Source organism: Melitaea cinxia, chromosome 12, assembly GCF_905220565.1.
Source record: "Melitaea cinxia chromosome 12, ilMelCinx1.1, whole genome shotgun sequence".
NCBI lineage: Eukaryota > Metazoa > Arthropoda > Insecta > Lepidoptera > Nymphalidae > Melitaea > Melitaea cinxia.
This window is the reverse complement of record NC_059405.1, coordinates 3,053,839-3,071,503: the sequence shown is the minus strand read 5'-3', so window position 1 is coordinate 3,071,503 and position 17,665 is coordinate 3,053,839. Positions and strand designations below refer to the sequence as shown.

The following is a 17,665-nucleotide window of genomic DNA, read 5'->3' as shown; positions in this document are numbered from 1 at the left end:
TGAGGACGACTCGTTGAGCTCCGACTCCGAGTCCATAAAATCTGTTGAGCTAACAGACGCCGAAAGGTATGCCCCGTTTCGCGTAGCCGATTACGTGCGGCACTACCCTGAGAACGGGGGTAATTTTGACTATATTGTATTCCTGGAGAGTACAGAGGCTGACAAGCCAATCGGAACAAGAGACATGATGACACTCGCTAATAGCATAAAAAAATATAATAAAGGCGTGAAACAACTAAAACGCATTAATAAAAGTAAAGTTGGAGTTATCTTTGATAGACCTGCTTTTGCTAACGCGGTCTTAGGCAACAAAAAATATCTTGATGGGTACAAACTTAAAGCTTCCCTTCCGGCTGCCGCTACAGAGGTCACTGGGGTAATTTCTCATGTGCCTATAGAATTATCCAATAAAGAAATATATTCAGCTCTAACTAGCACGAAAAATATTATATCTATACGTAGATTTATGCGACGTGTAAGAGAAAATGGAGAAATAAAATTAATCCCCACAAAAACAATTTCTATAACCTTTTCCTGTCCCAATTTACCAGATAGTGTGGACCTCAACAGCTGGCGGTTCGAAGTACGGCAGTACATCCCGCCAGTAAAGCAGTGTCTAAAGTGTTTAAGATATGGTCATATTGCAAAATTCTGTAAAAATTCACAAAGATGCAGCATTTGTGGCGAAGGTCACAATTTTAAAGATTGTCAGACTCCTTATACTGCAGCCAGTTGCTGTCACTGCTCTGGCAATCACATTGCCATATCCCCTGCATGCCCTGTTAAAAAAGAAAAAATCCAGCTTAACAGAGATAAATTTCAGAAAAAAAGCTTTGTTGATGTTTTAAACAGCTCTCACTTTCCATCATTAAACAAAACTGATCAGTTCTTATCTCTTTTAAATTCCGAAATAATACTCAAATCTATTACAGAAGCTTTAGTAAAACTTATAACACTAAACAAAAATAATGAAATACCTATCTCTTCCCAAAATATTAAAAATGTCCTGCAAGATACATTAAAAAAGGTTACTAATAAATAATTTGTACTTTATGGATACTTTAAATATTGTGCAATGGAATGCTCAGAGTATTCTACACAATCAACATATTTTTAATTATTTCCTTTTGGACAAAAATATTCACATTGCGTTAATTTGTGAGACTTGGTTAAAGCCTTGTCAAAAATTTAAGATACGTCATTACAATGTAATTCGTCTTGATTCAGGAAACACCCACAATGGCGTAGCCATATTAATACATAGCTCTATTTCTTATTCTAAAATTGATACTTTTTATGATGACTCCATTCAAAATGTTGTTGTTCGTATAAAATACTCTAGCAACAAAGAACTTACTATCATAAGCTTTTACAGTCCAACTAATTGCAATCCTGCTTTTTCTAAATCTAAACTAGACAGGTTAATTAAAAGTTTACCAGAACCAATCTTCCTAGCAGGAGATTTTAATGGCCTAAACTCAGCCTGGGGCTGTTCTACTTCTAATTGTCGAGGCAAAGACATTTTAGAGTCTATCAATAACAATAATTTGGTTATACTTAATGGCGGAAGTATGACCACTGTTGGTTCGCACATATGGAGACAGAATGCTCTTGACTTAACCATAGTATCACCTTCATTAGCTCTAGAGTGTGACTGGTCAGTACATGACGATCCCTTAGGCAGCTACCACTTTCCTGTAATCACAAAAATTTTACTTAATAACAATCATTACAATGCCACTCCTATTCCCAATAGTAGCTCACTACCCTGCTTCCCTAACCTGAACAACGTTGATTGGAACATTTATAATTTAAATGTCCAACTATTGCTCACTGAATTTTCTCTTGATACACAAGACCCCCTTCATAACTACACAAAATTTACAGATATTTTACACTCAGCACTGTGGAAATCATCTTCTATTTCTAAGCACTCTTTGGTTAATACAGCTTTATCTTCATGCTCTCCTTCTAACTTAAATAAAAAAAAAAAACTTCTTCCTTGGTGGAATTTCAATTGCACCAAAGCCGTATTAAATAGCAAAAACGCTTATTTGACTTTTAAATCTGATCCCACTGAGGCTAATTACATTAATTTTAAAAGACTACAAGCCACCAAAAAATATATTATCAGAAATGAGAGAAGAAACAGTTGGATAAAACTTTGTGAACAATTTAACAGATCGACTCCTATATCAGTCATTTGGACGTATATGCGAAAATTTAACAAAAGCTATTCTCCACCTTCCCATAACAACTCTGACTATTCTTGGATCTTTGATTTTCTCAAAAAATATACTCCAGATACTGTAGAGCCAGCCTTTAATCTTAATTCTTTCTGCCATATTCTTCCTAATCAAAATTTTATTATAAAATCTTTTACCATTGTCGAATTAAATTCTGCTATTTCATCCAGAAAAGACTCTACACCTGGCCTTGACTACATTTCATATAAAATGCTTAAACACCTGTCTTCTCAATCTAAACTAATTTTATTAAATATCCTGAATCTTCTTTGGGAGCATAATCTTATTCCTATGGATTGGAAGGTTGATTGTTTGGTACCTATCTTAAAACCCAACAAGGACAAGTTTAACTTTGATTCATATAGACCTATAGCATTGACTTCTTGCATGGGAAAAATATTTGAACAACTTTTAAAACAAAGATTGGAACATTTCATAGAGTCTAATCATATTTTACCTTCTAATCAGTTTGGTTTTAGAAGAGGCAGGTCTTCAAGGGAGAGCATTGCTCACTTACATCTTGATATTTATAATGCTATACAATCAAAGCAAGCTCTCGCTGGAGTTTTCTTCGATGTAGTTGGAGCCTTTAATAATGTTAACCATCATATTCTATCCACGGAATTAGCTGCGATTGGTTTACCTGTAAAAGTTATACAATGGATTTTTAATTTTTTGCACAGTAGGAAGGTATTTGTTAAGTATAATAATAGACTTATTGGTCCAAGGCTTTCTCATAAAGGTACATGTCAAGGTAGCATTTTGAGTCCATTGATTTTCACACTTTATATACATAGATTAAACTTAATTCTAGGCTCTCATATATACAATTTACAGTTTGCTGATGATTTGGTAGTCTATTGTTCTAGTAATAATATAACTACCCTAAATCTTAAGTTAAACGAAGCTTTAGTTAAATTAAATTCTTATTTTAATTATCTTGCATTGGACATTAGCTTTGAAAAGTCTAAAGTCATAGTTTTTAATAAAGTAGGGTCTGAAAGAATTAAAATAAACTATAATAATATATCTCTTCTTATCACAAATGAAGTTAAATTTTTAGGTGTTATATTCATGAATAACTTATCATGGAACAAATATGTAGACCACATAGTTGATAGAGCTCTTAAGGCTCTTAATATTTTAAAGTCTCTTGCAAAAACATATTGGGGTTCTGATCCAAAAATCCTTCTTACCCTATATAAATCTCTTGTACGCAGTCATTTTGAATATGGATTTCTATGTTTTTCTGCTAATGACAAGTTGGTTAACAAATTAAATATTATTCAAAATCACAGCCTGAGACTTATCACTGGCGCCATGAAAACAACCCCAATTAATTCGTTACAGGTCGAGTGCAACATTTCCCCTTTACACCTTAGATTTAAATATTTGAAATACTGTTTTTTGCTAAAACTGTTTTCCATTAGTAATCATCCTCTAATTAAAAAGCTTAATTACTTACATAGTAAATATCCTGTAAATGCTCCATTAACTTCTAATAACCCATTTATTCTCTTCGAATATTCATTCATGTTAAATCTAAATAACCAACACAAAATACACAGTTCTAGCAATTGGATGTGTTACGAAAAGGAGTTTGACTGTCTTATTAATCAAATCGATATTATTATTGACCATAAGCTAAAAGAGCGCCAGGAAGTTTACAACCTCATAGCACAATACTCTGATAAGTTCAAACAAGTTTACACAGATGGATCAAAAAATGATATAAATGTTTCCATGGCCTATTATGTACCTCATCTGAAGTTTGGCCAAGGCGTCAGATTGAAAAAGGAGATATCAATATTTACAGCTGAAGCTCTAGCAATTACTGCTGCCCTAGAATTCATTAAAAAACAAACTAATCAATATTGGCTGATCATTACTGACAGTATGAGCGTTCTAAAGGCTTTAGATAATTATCAATTCAGTGCTAATACAAACTTCATCATTTTAGAAATAAGACATCTCCTTTATCAACTATCCAGAAGAAACTACAACATCAAATTATTGTGGACACCTTCACATATAGGAGTAAGGGGAAATGAACATGTGGACTTTCTGGCACGTTCAATTGTTGACAGTGACAGCGGCAGCCCTGTTGATGAGAATGTTGCCGTACCATACACTGATCTATTAGTTGCTATTAAATCAAAAATCCTATCTGATTGGCGTGATCTTTGGCGACAAACCTTGTTAAGAAAAGGATCTTGGTATGCTCAGATAAATCAAGATATTGGAAAAAGTCCTTGGTTTACTAAATCGCATCAACATAGAAGCAGAAAATATTATACAATACTATGCCGCTTGAGATTTGGACATTGCAGATTTAATGCACATTTGAATCGTATGCGTATCATCTCATCGCCCGTTTGCCCACATTGCACCAACAACTCTACACAGTCTTTAGATCACATATTTTTTGAATGCTCCGCTTTTAATCTGGAACGCCTCTTATTTATAGCCAACTTGTTATCAACTTCTGGACCAAAAAATGTCCCGCGCAATACACAAGATTTATTGACTAATTTGGATAACTATACTAGTATATTTGAATTTATTTGCAATACTATCAATGATATTTGAAACAGGATCAGGACCTTCATTCATCGGATGTGAAATTTTATTTTGATATTTCAGGCTTCGGCCTATTACAGGCTTGGTTTCGACCTCGCCTATCACTTATAGACAAAGAAGAGTAGACGAAAATATGAAATTTCAGACTTGGTTTCGGCCTTACTCTACCAGTCATCGAATCAGAAGAACAATAAAGTTACTTCAGACTTGGCTCCGGCCTTTTGATATATCAGAACGAAACTTACAAATTCAGACTAGGCTGTATGGATTATAGTCCTTTGCCTTTCCCTATTGGGGATAAATTTTAAAACAACAACAACTTTTGAATTTAAAGTTTGCATCGTTTTTCCGGTCTCCGTATAAAAGTTACGCTTTTGTTTGTACTTGTTCGTTCTCGCGAAAAAATTATCGCCTTTTGTTGATCGAACCATCCTTTGTTGTTTGAAGTAATTTAATTGTTAATAGCAAAGTGTATTCCTTGTATTCCTTGTTGAATTATTGTGAAAAACGTGAGGGAACTACGCCGAACAACGGCCATTTTGATTGCTGGTTCCTGCTTCAGCCCGCCACTTCAGTTAAGTATAATTGATTAGCATTAGACGTAATGATTGGCCAATTATAGTTTGATGTTAATTAAGTTATACCTGGCGAGGCTTCACCGAACAGTATTCAGTGAAACTAAGGTAGGATTTTTATTTAAGACATTGAGTGTTAGCTCTGCGTACTGCAGACAATTGTTCGTCCCGTTCGTACCTGAGATCACGCTTCCACTCGTTTCAATATACTCCAGGTCGGACGTAACAAGTTTTGGTAGCAGAGCGTGGTTAACTTATTGTTGCTCAGTTTATTATATTGTATGAATAAGTTAGGTCACAATTTGTTTAATTCTTTCTTTATTAAAATATTATATTTAGATACTTAAGGTCTAATATTTGGATTTGAGTTAATAACAGCTGTTGTCTTATGCTTTATTGAAGGTTAATTTCTTATAAATACTCTTGTTTGTTAGTATAAGATTAGAAATAGCTGTTTAAATGGGTATTTATCAGTAAATTCATTAATTTGTTGAGTAAATTGTGTTATTGCTTTGAATCTAGTTTGTTGAAATATTAGATTAAAAAACTTAGTTTTAATTTTTTCTTGTATTATTACTGAAGTTATTTAAGATTTGATACTTGATTTCAATTCAGTGATAGCAGTTGTTTCATTGGAATTAATTTGATTATTGTTTGTTGTTACTGTTGTTATATCTGTGCCTTTGAAGATGACTTCGACCGCGGTCACCATGGTCCGTGAATCTTGTTCAGGAATCACAGCTCAACTGAGATGGTTCAGTTCAGCGGTCGCCTTGGTGAATAGGGAAGACCGCACGGAGGCCTTAATAGACAGGTACGAGAAATGCCCGGCTCGACTTGAACAGGTCGAGACTCTGTACCAGCGCCTCCTTCTGCACCTTGACGATGTGCCAATGGAGTCGCTTCCGAAGGAGCGACGGGAGCAAGTCCACGAGGACTACGTCCAAATTTTGGGCCTCGCCGATGAAATCTCCCAACGCGCCCGGGAGATCTTAGCCTCGCGCGCCGGAGTACCGCCTACAAGGGCCTCTTTGAAGACTCCCGTGGGCCTTTTGACCCGACTGCCTAACCTGGATCTCCCCCATTTCGATGGTCGACTCGACGCGTGGATGGGTTTCATCGGCCTGTTCGAAAGCCTTGTGGACTCTAGGGAGGATTTGAGCCTGTCCCAAAAGCTGGCCTACCTGCTCTCAGTGCTGGATGGAGAGGCAAGAGAATTGGTGCAGCACCTCCCGATTTGTGAAGGGAGCTATGCGGTCGCGCGGTCATTACTCACCAAGCGCTACCAAAACCAGCGCTGTCTGGCCGATGCTCATATCGACCAGATAATGGACATTCCTGTCGTGAGTAATACCGCCCAGTTGAGGACCAACATGCTTAACCCCCTCGTTGCAGCTACCAATGCTCTTAGCCGCTTGGGCCTGCCGGTTGACCAGTCGTCATACTGGTTGGTGCGTATTATGCTCAAGCGGTTGCCGGTGTCCCTGAGAGCACGTTTTGAACAGGCGCACACTAGGGATGAGGCATCTCCTCTCCCTAGTTATGAGCAATTGTTGGCGTTCCTGGAGAATGAGTGTCGCATGGGCGACGTTATGAATGCGCCGGTGGGACTATCAAGCTCCGGACCCACCAACAAACGGCGCACTGCTCAAACGGCGCCAAAGGGAAGGGCGTCCCCCCGCTTTGCAGTCGCGCAAGCTGCGCGACCGGTCTGCCGGTTCTGTAAGTCCCGGGGGCACCGAACGATGCAGTGCCCGGACTTTGTAGCGTTGCATGTGGCCTCTCGTAGGCGGATTGCTAAGGCCCGAGGTTGGTGTTTCTCCTGCCTGGGGGACCACTTTCAGCGCGCTTGCCCCGACATGCACCCGTGTCCTGTTTGTGGAGGGCAACATTTAAAGGTGCTGTGCGCCAACGCAAATGGCCGCCGCGACCACCCGGGGTCGCCTTCGGGCGGGTATGAGAGCGGACACCGGGCTCAGTCCCGCAATTTGGAGTCCGGCTCACCTCCCCCCCGCCACGCAGATTGTGCTGCTGTGGATCGCCGACATAATTCGGCGCGCAGCCCCACGGGCGGGTATGGAAGGGGGCCTCGGGTTCAATCCCGCACCTTTGTGCCCCGTTCGCCCTCACCGCACCCTCGTGACCTATCACGGTCACCTCCAGTCATTTACCACGATTACCGTGACGCACGTCCGGTACGATTGCCGTCCCCCCCTCTGGCGGAGCGTCCCCGTTTGGAGCCGCGCAACCCTCAGTACGGACGCTCCCGGCGCTACGAACCGCCGACTATGGCTCGTGGCAGTCGCCATCGAGAGGAGGGCGAGTTTAAACCACTCCCTCGTTTTGACGTGCCGTCCCGGGACAGCGGCGATAGATCGCCGCCACGCCAACATTAGGATGTTGGCGTCTGCCCCCGCTATGCACCACCCCCCTTTGAGACCGTCCTCTTGCCCACGGCCTATGTCCGGGTCTGGGGACGGACGGGCGCCTCGGTTGTAGTCCGAGCAATATTGGACACAGGCTCACAAGGGTGCATAGCCTCGTCTTGGTTGGTGGGGCAGACTGGCCTGAATATTAAAAAGTATTCAGATGTAATAAGAGGTGTCGGGAACGCCGCTGTAACCACGGTTGAGGGCCACGTTTCGTTTGAGTTCTCGCCTTCAAATTCTCCACGCCCGACGCTGAGATCGTCGGCCATTGTGATGGAGAACATCTTGGGCAGTCACCCGCAAGTTCGGTTGTCTGCGGATGCGGTAAAATTGACCGCCGATTTGGATTTGGCCGATTGGACCCTAAATTCGACCTACCTGGCACGGTCGATTTGTTGCTTGGCGCCGATGTACTGGGCAAAATATTACTCGGTAAGGATCGTGTTTTGCAGCCAGGTGGCTTAGTAGCCCTCCGGACCATATTTGGGTTCGCATTGATGGGGCCTGTATTGAGGGCTCCCCCTCCTGCTGAACCTGGAACGGCTTTGATGGTGGGCTCCGCCCTCTCTGACGCCGTGCAGAGATTTTGGGAAGTGGAAGAGCCACCACAAGCACCCCGCTCTGATCCGGAACACGAGGAGTGTGAACGGTTCTACAAGAACAACACCAGTTATCTTCGTTCTGGCCGGATCATGACAAGATTGCCATTTCTTGCCGTACGACCGCCCCTTGGCGACTCGCGGCCTACTGCAGAGAAGCGTTTGTTGGCAATGGAACGCCGCATGAGCAGGGACCCGCTACTCAAAGAGAAGTATATTGACTTCATGCGGGAGTATGAAGATTTGGGACACATGTCTGTGTCAAAATTTGATTGGCGCTCGATGGAGCATTTTTTCCTCCCACATCATGCTGTGATAAAGCCGTCAAGTGGCAAGCTGCGCACAGTATTTGATGGTTCTGCGCAGACCACATCGGGAGTGTCCTTGAACCAGTGTCTTCATTCTGGTCCCAAATTGCTTAAGGACCTTTGTGACGTCATCACGCGGTTTCGGCGTCACCAATTCGTTTTCGTAGCTGACATCAAGATGATGTTCAGGCAAACGGTAATCCACCCTGATGATCGTCGATACCAGCTGATATTGTGGCGGGAAAACCCGCAAGATCCCATACTTGTCTACGAACTCAACACGAACACATACGGGCTGCGGTCTAGCCCCTTTTTGGCCATACGTTCGCTTTGGGAGCTCGCAGATCGAGAGCGTATGTTGTTTCCTCGCGCAGCCGCCATTTTGAAGGAGGACCTATATGTTGATGACATATGCACTGGTGCGTCCACGGAGAGAGAGGCTCTCCTTTTGCGTGACGAATTGATTGGCATCCTAGCCTCCGCAGGATATGAATTGCGTAAATGGATCTCCAACTTACCTGCGCTCTTGGATGGGCTACCTGATGACCACCAGCAGGATCCTCACCTATTTGAGAACCGTGACAATCCTACCATGATGACAGTCCTTGGAATACAGTACAGACCAGTCCAGGACATCTTCACGTTCAACGTCGATTTGGATTCGCCTCGCACTTGGACGAAACGGCTGGTTCTGTCGACTGTCGCGAGAACGTTTGATCCCAATGGTTGGATATGCCCAGTCATATTCTGGGCCAAATGCTTCCTGCAAAGACTTTGGACTGCAGGTCTTGGATGGGACAAGCCACTCCGCGAAGCTATTTTGAAGGACTGGCTCCTGTTTGCTTCCTCATTGCCTGCTATCAATATGATATCGTTGCCCCGTGCTATGCTTCCACCAGGGAAGCATACAGCGTCCCTTCATGGGTTTTCGGACGCTTCGGAACGTGGGTACGCAGCAGCCGTATATTTACGCACCGTGACCATGGATGGTCAGGTGAAGGTGTCATTGGTCATGGCGAAGAGCAAGGTTGCGCCTCTTCGAACCGCCTTGACAATTCCTAAGTTAGAGTTGTCGGGGGCGGCCCTTCTTGCTCGCCTCTTGAATCACGTCATGTCAACGTTATGCCCGTCAGTTAACATTGCCACGGTCTATGCATGGACTGACAGTCAAATTGTTCTGTGTTGGCTGAAGACGTCAGTCCACACCTTAGAGGTGTTTGTTGCAAATCGGGTCTCTCAGATCCAGAAATCGGAAACCCCGTTAATCTGGAGGCATGTGCCTGGCGAAGTCAACCCTGCTGATTGCGCATCACGGGGATGTATGGCCCCCTTTTTGGTTGAGCACTCCCTGTGGTGGGGACCTGAGTGGTTGACCAGGTCAGAATCTAATTGGCCGCGAACACCGGCCTTGGATACTGTCACATTGCCTGGGTTGCGAACCCTTGCGATTGAACGGCGGGACCATCCGTTCGACCCAGATTTCCTAATGAATCGCTACAGCTCATTAGACAAATTACTGGGGGTCACCGCTTGGATCAAGCGCTTCACCAGAAATTGTAGACACCCACAGAACAAATGCTTGGAGGCGTTCTTATCGCCACAAGAGCTCCAGGATGCTCTTCTTCATTGGGTTCGTTCTGTGCAAGAAGAGAACTTTGAAAATGAGATTGATATTTTGAGAAAAGGCAAATGTAAGCTGTCTGGAGCCATTTGCAAACTGAACCCCCTTTTGGACAGTGCGGGTCTTTTGCGAGTCGGAGGGCGTCTAAGGAACGCAAACCTCCCGTATGGAGCTCGTCATCCCCTCCTGTTGCCCAAAAGTGGCCACTTAGTGAGTTTGTTGGTGACTGATCGTCACATCAAGAACTCCCACGCCGGCTGTAATGCCTTATTGGCCATTTTACAACGAGAATTTTGGATTTTATCAGCCCGAAGGACGATCCGTAGTGTGGTCTTTCGCTGCATGTCTTGTTATAGACTCAAGGCCTCTACCATGCAGCCTATCATGGGTGACCTGCCGTCGGATCGGGTCACAGAGACAAGGCCCTTTGCTGGAGTTGGGACGGACTTTGCAGGTCCCTTTTCGGTTAAGACCTCGACCCTCAGGAACAGTAAAACGGTCAAGTCCTACCTGTGCGTCTTTGTTTGCCTGTCCACCAAGGCGGTACACTTAGAACTAGTCTCAGCCCTCTCGACAGAGGCCTTTGTTGCGACGTTAGATAGATTCGTGTCACGACGAGGACTACCGTCCTTGATTCGGTCGGATTGCGGCACCAACTTCAAAGGCACAAATAACTATTTAAAAGAGATATATGAATTTTTGGCGTCTAATGAGACTGAGATTGCGTCTAGACTAGCTAGTCGCAGAATAACTTGGAAGTTCAGTCCCGCGTCATGCCCCCACTGGGGAGGAATTTTTGAAAGTGTTGTAAAGGTTGCCAAAACACATTTGCGACGAGTAATTGGCGAGTCCGTATTAACATTTGAGGAGCTCGCAACTGTGTTTTGCAAAATTGAAGCCATGTTGAATTCACGCCCGTTGTGCCCGATCTCTTCAGACCCTAACGATTTGGAAGCCCTCACACCGGGCCATTTTTTGATTGGACGGCCGCTGAACGCCCTGCCGGAATACCCCTATGTTGATGTGAAACTCAATCGTCTCTCGCGGTTTGAATTGATCCAACAACTCACTCAGAGCTTTTGGAAACGTTGGAATTTGGAATATTTGCATATTCTCCAGCAGCGCGTTAAGTGGACTGACAAGACTGATCCACCGCATGTTGGTGACCTCGTTCTGGTTAAGGACGCTAACTCACCGCCACTGTGTTGGCGCAGAGGGCGCATTCTTAACCTCGTCTTTGGAGCAGATGGAGTGCCCCGTTTTGCTGAGGTTCGGGTGGACGGTTCTGTTCTGAAGAGAGCGGTATCAACCTTGTCACGACTGCCAATTGATTAGCGGCCAGGTAGTCCTGGCCGAGGCGGGTAGATGTTATGAACCAAATGTAGCAACACTAAACTATTATATTATCTATGACAGTTAGTATAGTTTACGAAATGGTTTTTATCTATGAGCTGTCATTCGTCACCTTTTGAATTTAAAGTTTGCATCGTTTTTCCGGTCTCCGTATAAAAGTTACGCTTTTGTTTGTACTTGTTCGTTCTCGCGAAAAAATTATCGCCTTTTGTTGATCGAACCATCCTTTGTTGTTTGAAGTAATTTAATTGTTAATAGCAAAGTGTATTCCTTGTATTCCTTGTTGAATTATTGTGAAAAACGTGAGGGAACTACGCCGAACAACGGCCATTTTGATTGCTGGTTCCTGCTTCAGCCCGCCACTTCAGTTAAGTATAATTGATTAGCATTAGACGTAATGATTGGCCAATTATAGTTTGATGTTAATTAAGTTATACCTGGCGAGGCTTCACCGAACAGTATTCAGTGAAACTAAGGTAGGATTTTTATTTAAGACATTGAGTGTTAGCTCTGCGTACTGCAGACAATTGTTCGTCCCGTTCGTACCTGAGATCACGCTTCCACTCGTTTCAATATACTCCAGGTCGGACGTAACAAATAACATACCCTAACATAGCCCATTGGCGCAGTTCGTGGTGGCGGTGCTTTCTGTTCGGCGGGTTGCGGGTTCGATTCCCTCCTGAGTCTAGGTGAATGGGAGAATATAATATTTCTTTTTATATATTTGTATATATATATATATATATTATTTCTATGTGTTTATCAAAAAAAAAGGTAATAACTGTCAGCAGTTACCTATAACACAAGCATTAAGTTGCTTACCATAGGAACGGACGACCGTGTGCGTATGTTATATGATATTTATTTATTTATTAATATATACAAAACTTTTATGTTTGGATATGAAACTTGAAAGCTAGTACAAAATTTAATTAAATTCTAATTTCGTTTTTATAATCAATTTTTATATAACCATAACATTTTTTCGTTAACAATTCAGAAGTTTAGTTTATATAGCGAACATTTACATAAATTAAAGGACCTAAATAGACCCTTCAAGAGCAGTCCGAGTTCGATATTAATTTAGCGATTTGTCGAGAACAAAATGACAAATTCAATAAAAGAAATTTAATTTCAACATAAAAGATAGAATCGGAACCCATCCGATCCCAGCATTAATATAATGGACAGTAAATTAACTTGAAGCGAAAATCATTCGTGGGGAATGCATAAAATAAATAGTCCAGGATAGGGTTTGCATACCTTTCGTTGTAATAGGACAAATCTAGTTCCAATTCCAAATTACGTAATATTTATTTTACAACTAACACACTAACTTTCTGCTCACGATTTCGTCCGCGTGGATTATATTATTATGACTGTTTATTTATCTGAAAATATAGCCTAAATGATTCTGTAATTATTAATTTTATACATTACAAGCATTCAAGGAAACTAAAACACAAAATTTACCTGTTTATATTCGTAATGTTAGTTCCTACTGATTAAACGAATGTACACAGTATACTTTTTGTAAAGGTCGATATTTTGACCTAGTTGCGTTATTGTGAATCTCATACGGTCTTTTTTTAACCGACTTAAAAAAAGAGAAAATTCTCAATTTTCTCAATTGAAATGTGTATTATTTAGCTGTGATCATCTGTAACGTAGAGATTAAAAGAGAGGTTATTTAACAGTCAGGCTACTCCAGAATTCAAGCAAGACTGTAGTACTCTATAACTCATAGAGGAGTGTGCTGATAATTAATGTTTTAGATTTTCGTCAACAAATAAAGTTAAGCATTACATTAAAATTGTCCCTATATTTTTACGTATTTATACAATTATATTTACTTCAATATAAATAATTCATTAAATAATAAATATGAAATTTTTAGGGTGTGGTTTACCTTAATAATGATTATAACTATGATGATAGTCGGGACTGTCCTAAGTATTGTAACAATATGGCAACCCTGGGTCAGAGGCTGGGTTTATTTTATTCAGGCTGACGCCGAATTCGCTACGATTATCGTCTGTATAAAATTTTATGCACTAGTAGTGTTACTCTTTAAATGTTTATATGTTCAGTCAGTATAAATGGTTTTATTGGCTAGTAAATGTAGTAACACGTAATGGTTGCTCGTTTAATGTTGCAATTTTTCGAGAGCTGATTAAGCCTTTAATAATAATATGGGTATATTTATTTATTTTTATTTCATATACTATTATAAATACTAGTGGTCGCCCAGTGGTCGAAATTCGACCATAATTAATTTAAATTATAAGTCTGAACATTATTAAGTGTTTTTTTTTATTGACTTAATGTATTTTTTATGCATAGTTAGAAAAAAATATTAGAATTCTGCACTTCTTCTCTATGTAAACTATAAGTGGGCGAAATTTCATATTCCTCCGTCCGCGCAATTTTCGTAAAAAATGTATAGATATTAAAATATTTTGTTGCACGAAGTACATGAAAATAATTGACAATATTTAAAAATAAATGTGCAATGGCGGCTTATCACTAAAAGTGGTTTCCTGCAGACTACTACGAATCAAGGATTTTTTTTTTAATTTAATTGTTAAATTTAATTATTTTTATGAAAAAAGATATTACATAAACTAAAACAGTTTCAAACTTTATTACAGTGTCATTGAAACCTTGAGTGAATATGAATATCGAAACAATTTAGAACGAAAAAAAAAAGTTAAGAAAACGTCATTGAAGATATCGATATGATTGTGAAATGTGTTGTAATATACAGTGTTTTTTTTTTACATTTTGACTCTCGTTGCCTGTAAATTACTAGTTGCAGATACATTTTGTTTCGCTACTTTTATTATTATTCCGCCACTTGAGAGTCAACATGTAACTAGATGAAATCGTAAAACGAAAAATCAATTAAAATTTACATTTTTTTCATATCTTTATTATATATGTTAAGGAATAAGATTCCTTTGAGTTTTTATATAAAGTATGCTTTACCTCTTTTGTAGTAATAGTGATATATATTGTTTTATGAAAAGATTTTGACACTTGATTGTAGTCAAATATAAAAGAAATATTTTATTTTAATTTTATTTAAAGGTATCGGTTAAATAACTTTGAATTTCGTTTCTTTGTGTTTTCAGGTAGGTTAAAGGTTTTTATATTTTATTTTTTATATTATAATATATAAAAAAAATGTAAAATAAAAACTTTGTTTTTTCAGAGCAACACACAGTTTAATTTTCCGGTTCCAATTTTGAATATCCAACGTCTTTAATATATATTTTACTCTAAACAGTCTTGTTTTTACATTATTCACAAAAAAAGTGAATAATAAATTCCCACTTTAATCGTCACTATAAGTTCCATGCTTTCTGAATAACTAAAATATTATAAAAGACGTAAACGTGCTTAGGTTTTTACTGAAGCGTCTTGACTTCGATAGCAAAATATCAAGATGAAACCTCGATAATTCCAGTTTTAGAATCCAATTCAATTGTTTATATTGAAATAATAAAAATGTAGAATTTGGTTTGAACCTGGTCACTTTCAGATCTACCGGTCTCATTTGTAGAATTTTATTCTGTATTAAGAAAAAAAACATAAAAAAATTGCTTGTATCAGCTTCAACACACAACTGAGTCTACTTATTGAGAATGACTACCACGATTAAAAATTAAATTGTTGTAATAAATTAATCAAATAACTTATATAACAAAACGCTAAAATCAAAACTTATAATACATATTATTTCTATGTATATTTAACAAAAAAAAAAAAAAAACCTTGCTGTAACAGCCGACTGTTACCTATAACACAAGCATTGTGTTTGTAACCATGGGAAAAAAAGATCGCGTGTGTGTGTGTGTGTGTGTATGTGTTGTAAGATATTTATTCATCATTACATAGTAAAGCAAAGTCGCTTCCCGCTGTCTGTATGCTTAGATCTTTAAAACTACGCAACGGATTTTCATGCAGTTTTCTTTAGTAAATAGAATGATTCCAGAGAAAGGTTTATATGAATATATTATGTATGTTTATGTGCATAATATAGAAGAGAGACATTGATAGTTTTTGCAACCGTGCAGAGCCGGGGCGGGTCACTAGTTTATTATAAAATGTAAATTGACGTTTGCTATTCAAATCGGTGGAAAAAATGCCGGCATGCTATTATACCTATATTTGTACATGAACAGCTAGAATCGATGTTAAACGTCACCCATAGTTTCATGAAGCGTCAGCATCTTAGGACACTGTTTAGTGTTGTTGTCCATAAGCTATTTGATGTTATGCAAAAATTAATCGTAAATTACATAGTACTATCATATGGAGATTTCCGACGTTGCAGTTCCTTTAATTTATATTTGCTGCATTAAATTGTCAATACGCAGTAACGTAATGGTGTTGCAGGTTGCTTTTATTAATAACTAGCTGACCGGGCAGACGTCGTTCTGTCAAAAGTTAATAGTAAAAATTATTTTATTTTTTTTATTTTTTAAATATATTTTTTTAGTATTAATACCTTCCGTAGGCCTTAAGGAACATACAAAAAATAAATTAGCCGAATTGGTCGATCCATTCTCGAATTATGCGCTTAGCAATATCCTATATTCCTATTCCCACCTCGAGGTGGAATCATCGTTCATATGATAAAATTGTAATAAGTTAAAATATTAATTAAAGTTAATTTTAAATAATTTCGTTTTTTCTTTTCAATCTTCAGTCTGTCGCGAACGTAATTCGTATTATACTATAGTTATAAAGATCATTTGAACAATACACATATACAAAATACAAGGAAATGGAAGACAGTTTAAGTGTAAACACGTATATTCAACAGTTCATTGTCTGTGAATACACTGAAATTTTTTTTCATGCAAATAGCTCTCGAAAGCGACGAGCTCTTATGGTAATGCATTTTGATCAAATACAGTGTACAATATTACTATGTACATATTTTCATTCGCTTTTATAAAAGATGATTGAATGTTTGTTTTCGTTTCGGTATTCTAAAAAATGCTTTGAAAGGGGTTTTCCTTATGTGGACGATGTACGCGGTAATATAATTTTGCATCCTGCGATTATTTATTTCTCAGCATCAATAAAAACTAACAAAGTGAAAAATTGTTTATGCATGTAATTATTTCAAAAAACCGCTTAAAATTAGTTTTAAGGGATCCGTTAGTTTTAGATTTCTTTCAGACAAAAGATATTAAAATAATGTAAAAGAGAGAAAAAGACAGGAAAGATAAAAAATTGACATTTATATTTTCACATTTCGAAATTAATATACAATTTCTCTTGCTCTCTGGCCATACTTACGAAACACAACTAATATACATAATTATGTAATTAACACTGATTTCACGTAAGAATTTGGAGCTAAACCGAATGAGTCGGCCGTAAACGGAACAAAATCAACGATTATCGCCGGATATTGCTACTCAAATTAGAATCAGAGCTGTAGAGAGCTACTACAACTTTGTTTACAAGACAGTTTTAATATCGAGTTATAAAAACGACTTTAGATAAAAGGTTATTCGAACCCGTCGCTCTAAAGGTGGATGGAGGAAAGCTATGTTCAGTATTTAACATCCAATGGCTGTTACGATAAAAAACCAGTTTTGTATGTATTAATAAATAAATTATAAAAATCTTTCTCTATTATTTATTTTGCATAAATTTTAACAAAGCAGTAGAAACCTCGCTAATACATTCACAAAACGATCAAATATTTCACTTTCAACTAAAAATATCCAGATAAAAATCTAGACGGTACAAAGAAATAATGTAGCGCAGACATTAAATTTTTGTACAACTACCCCCAGTCGCTGTAGTTTCGGAATATCTTCAACCTAATATACTCTTTAATGTTTATGTATTAAGAATTATAATTGAATGCATTCTTCGTTTATTGTGCTTAGATTTTAGTATTTATATACATCGTCCAGTTCAGTCCGTGG

The 17,665-nt window shown here is 38.8% G+C and overlaps 1 protein-coding gene across 1 annotated transcript; it reads left to right on the top strand.

Moving 5' to 3' along the window:
* The first annotated feature begins 8,327 nt into the window (after nucleotides 1–8,327).
* Nucleotides 8,328–11,693, top strand: LOC123658650. Its single transcript, XM_045594013.1, has 2 exons — nucleotides 8,328–10,568; nucleotides 11,073–11,693. The coding sequence occupies exons 1-2, from the start codon at nucleotides 8,328–8,330 to the stop codon at nucleotides 11,691–11,693; spliced, it is 2,862 nt and encodes a 953-aa protein (XP_045449969.1).
* The last annotated feature ends 5,972 nt before the right edge of the window (nucleotides 11,694–17,665 follow it).

Bases quoted from the DNA above. Each gene is read 5' to 3' on its own strand.
- LOC123658650 (XM_045594013.1), top strand. From the start codon at position 8,328: ATGGGGCCTGTATTGAGGGCTCCCCCTCCTGCTGAACCTGGAACGGCT. The intron at 10,569-11,072 runs GTGAGTTTGTTG...GCGTCTAATGAG, and splicing joins TGCCCAAAAGTGGCCACTTA to ACTGAGATTGCGTCTAGACT.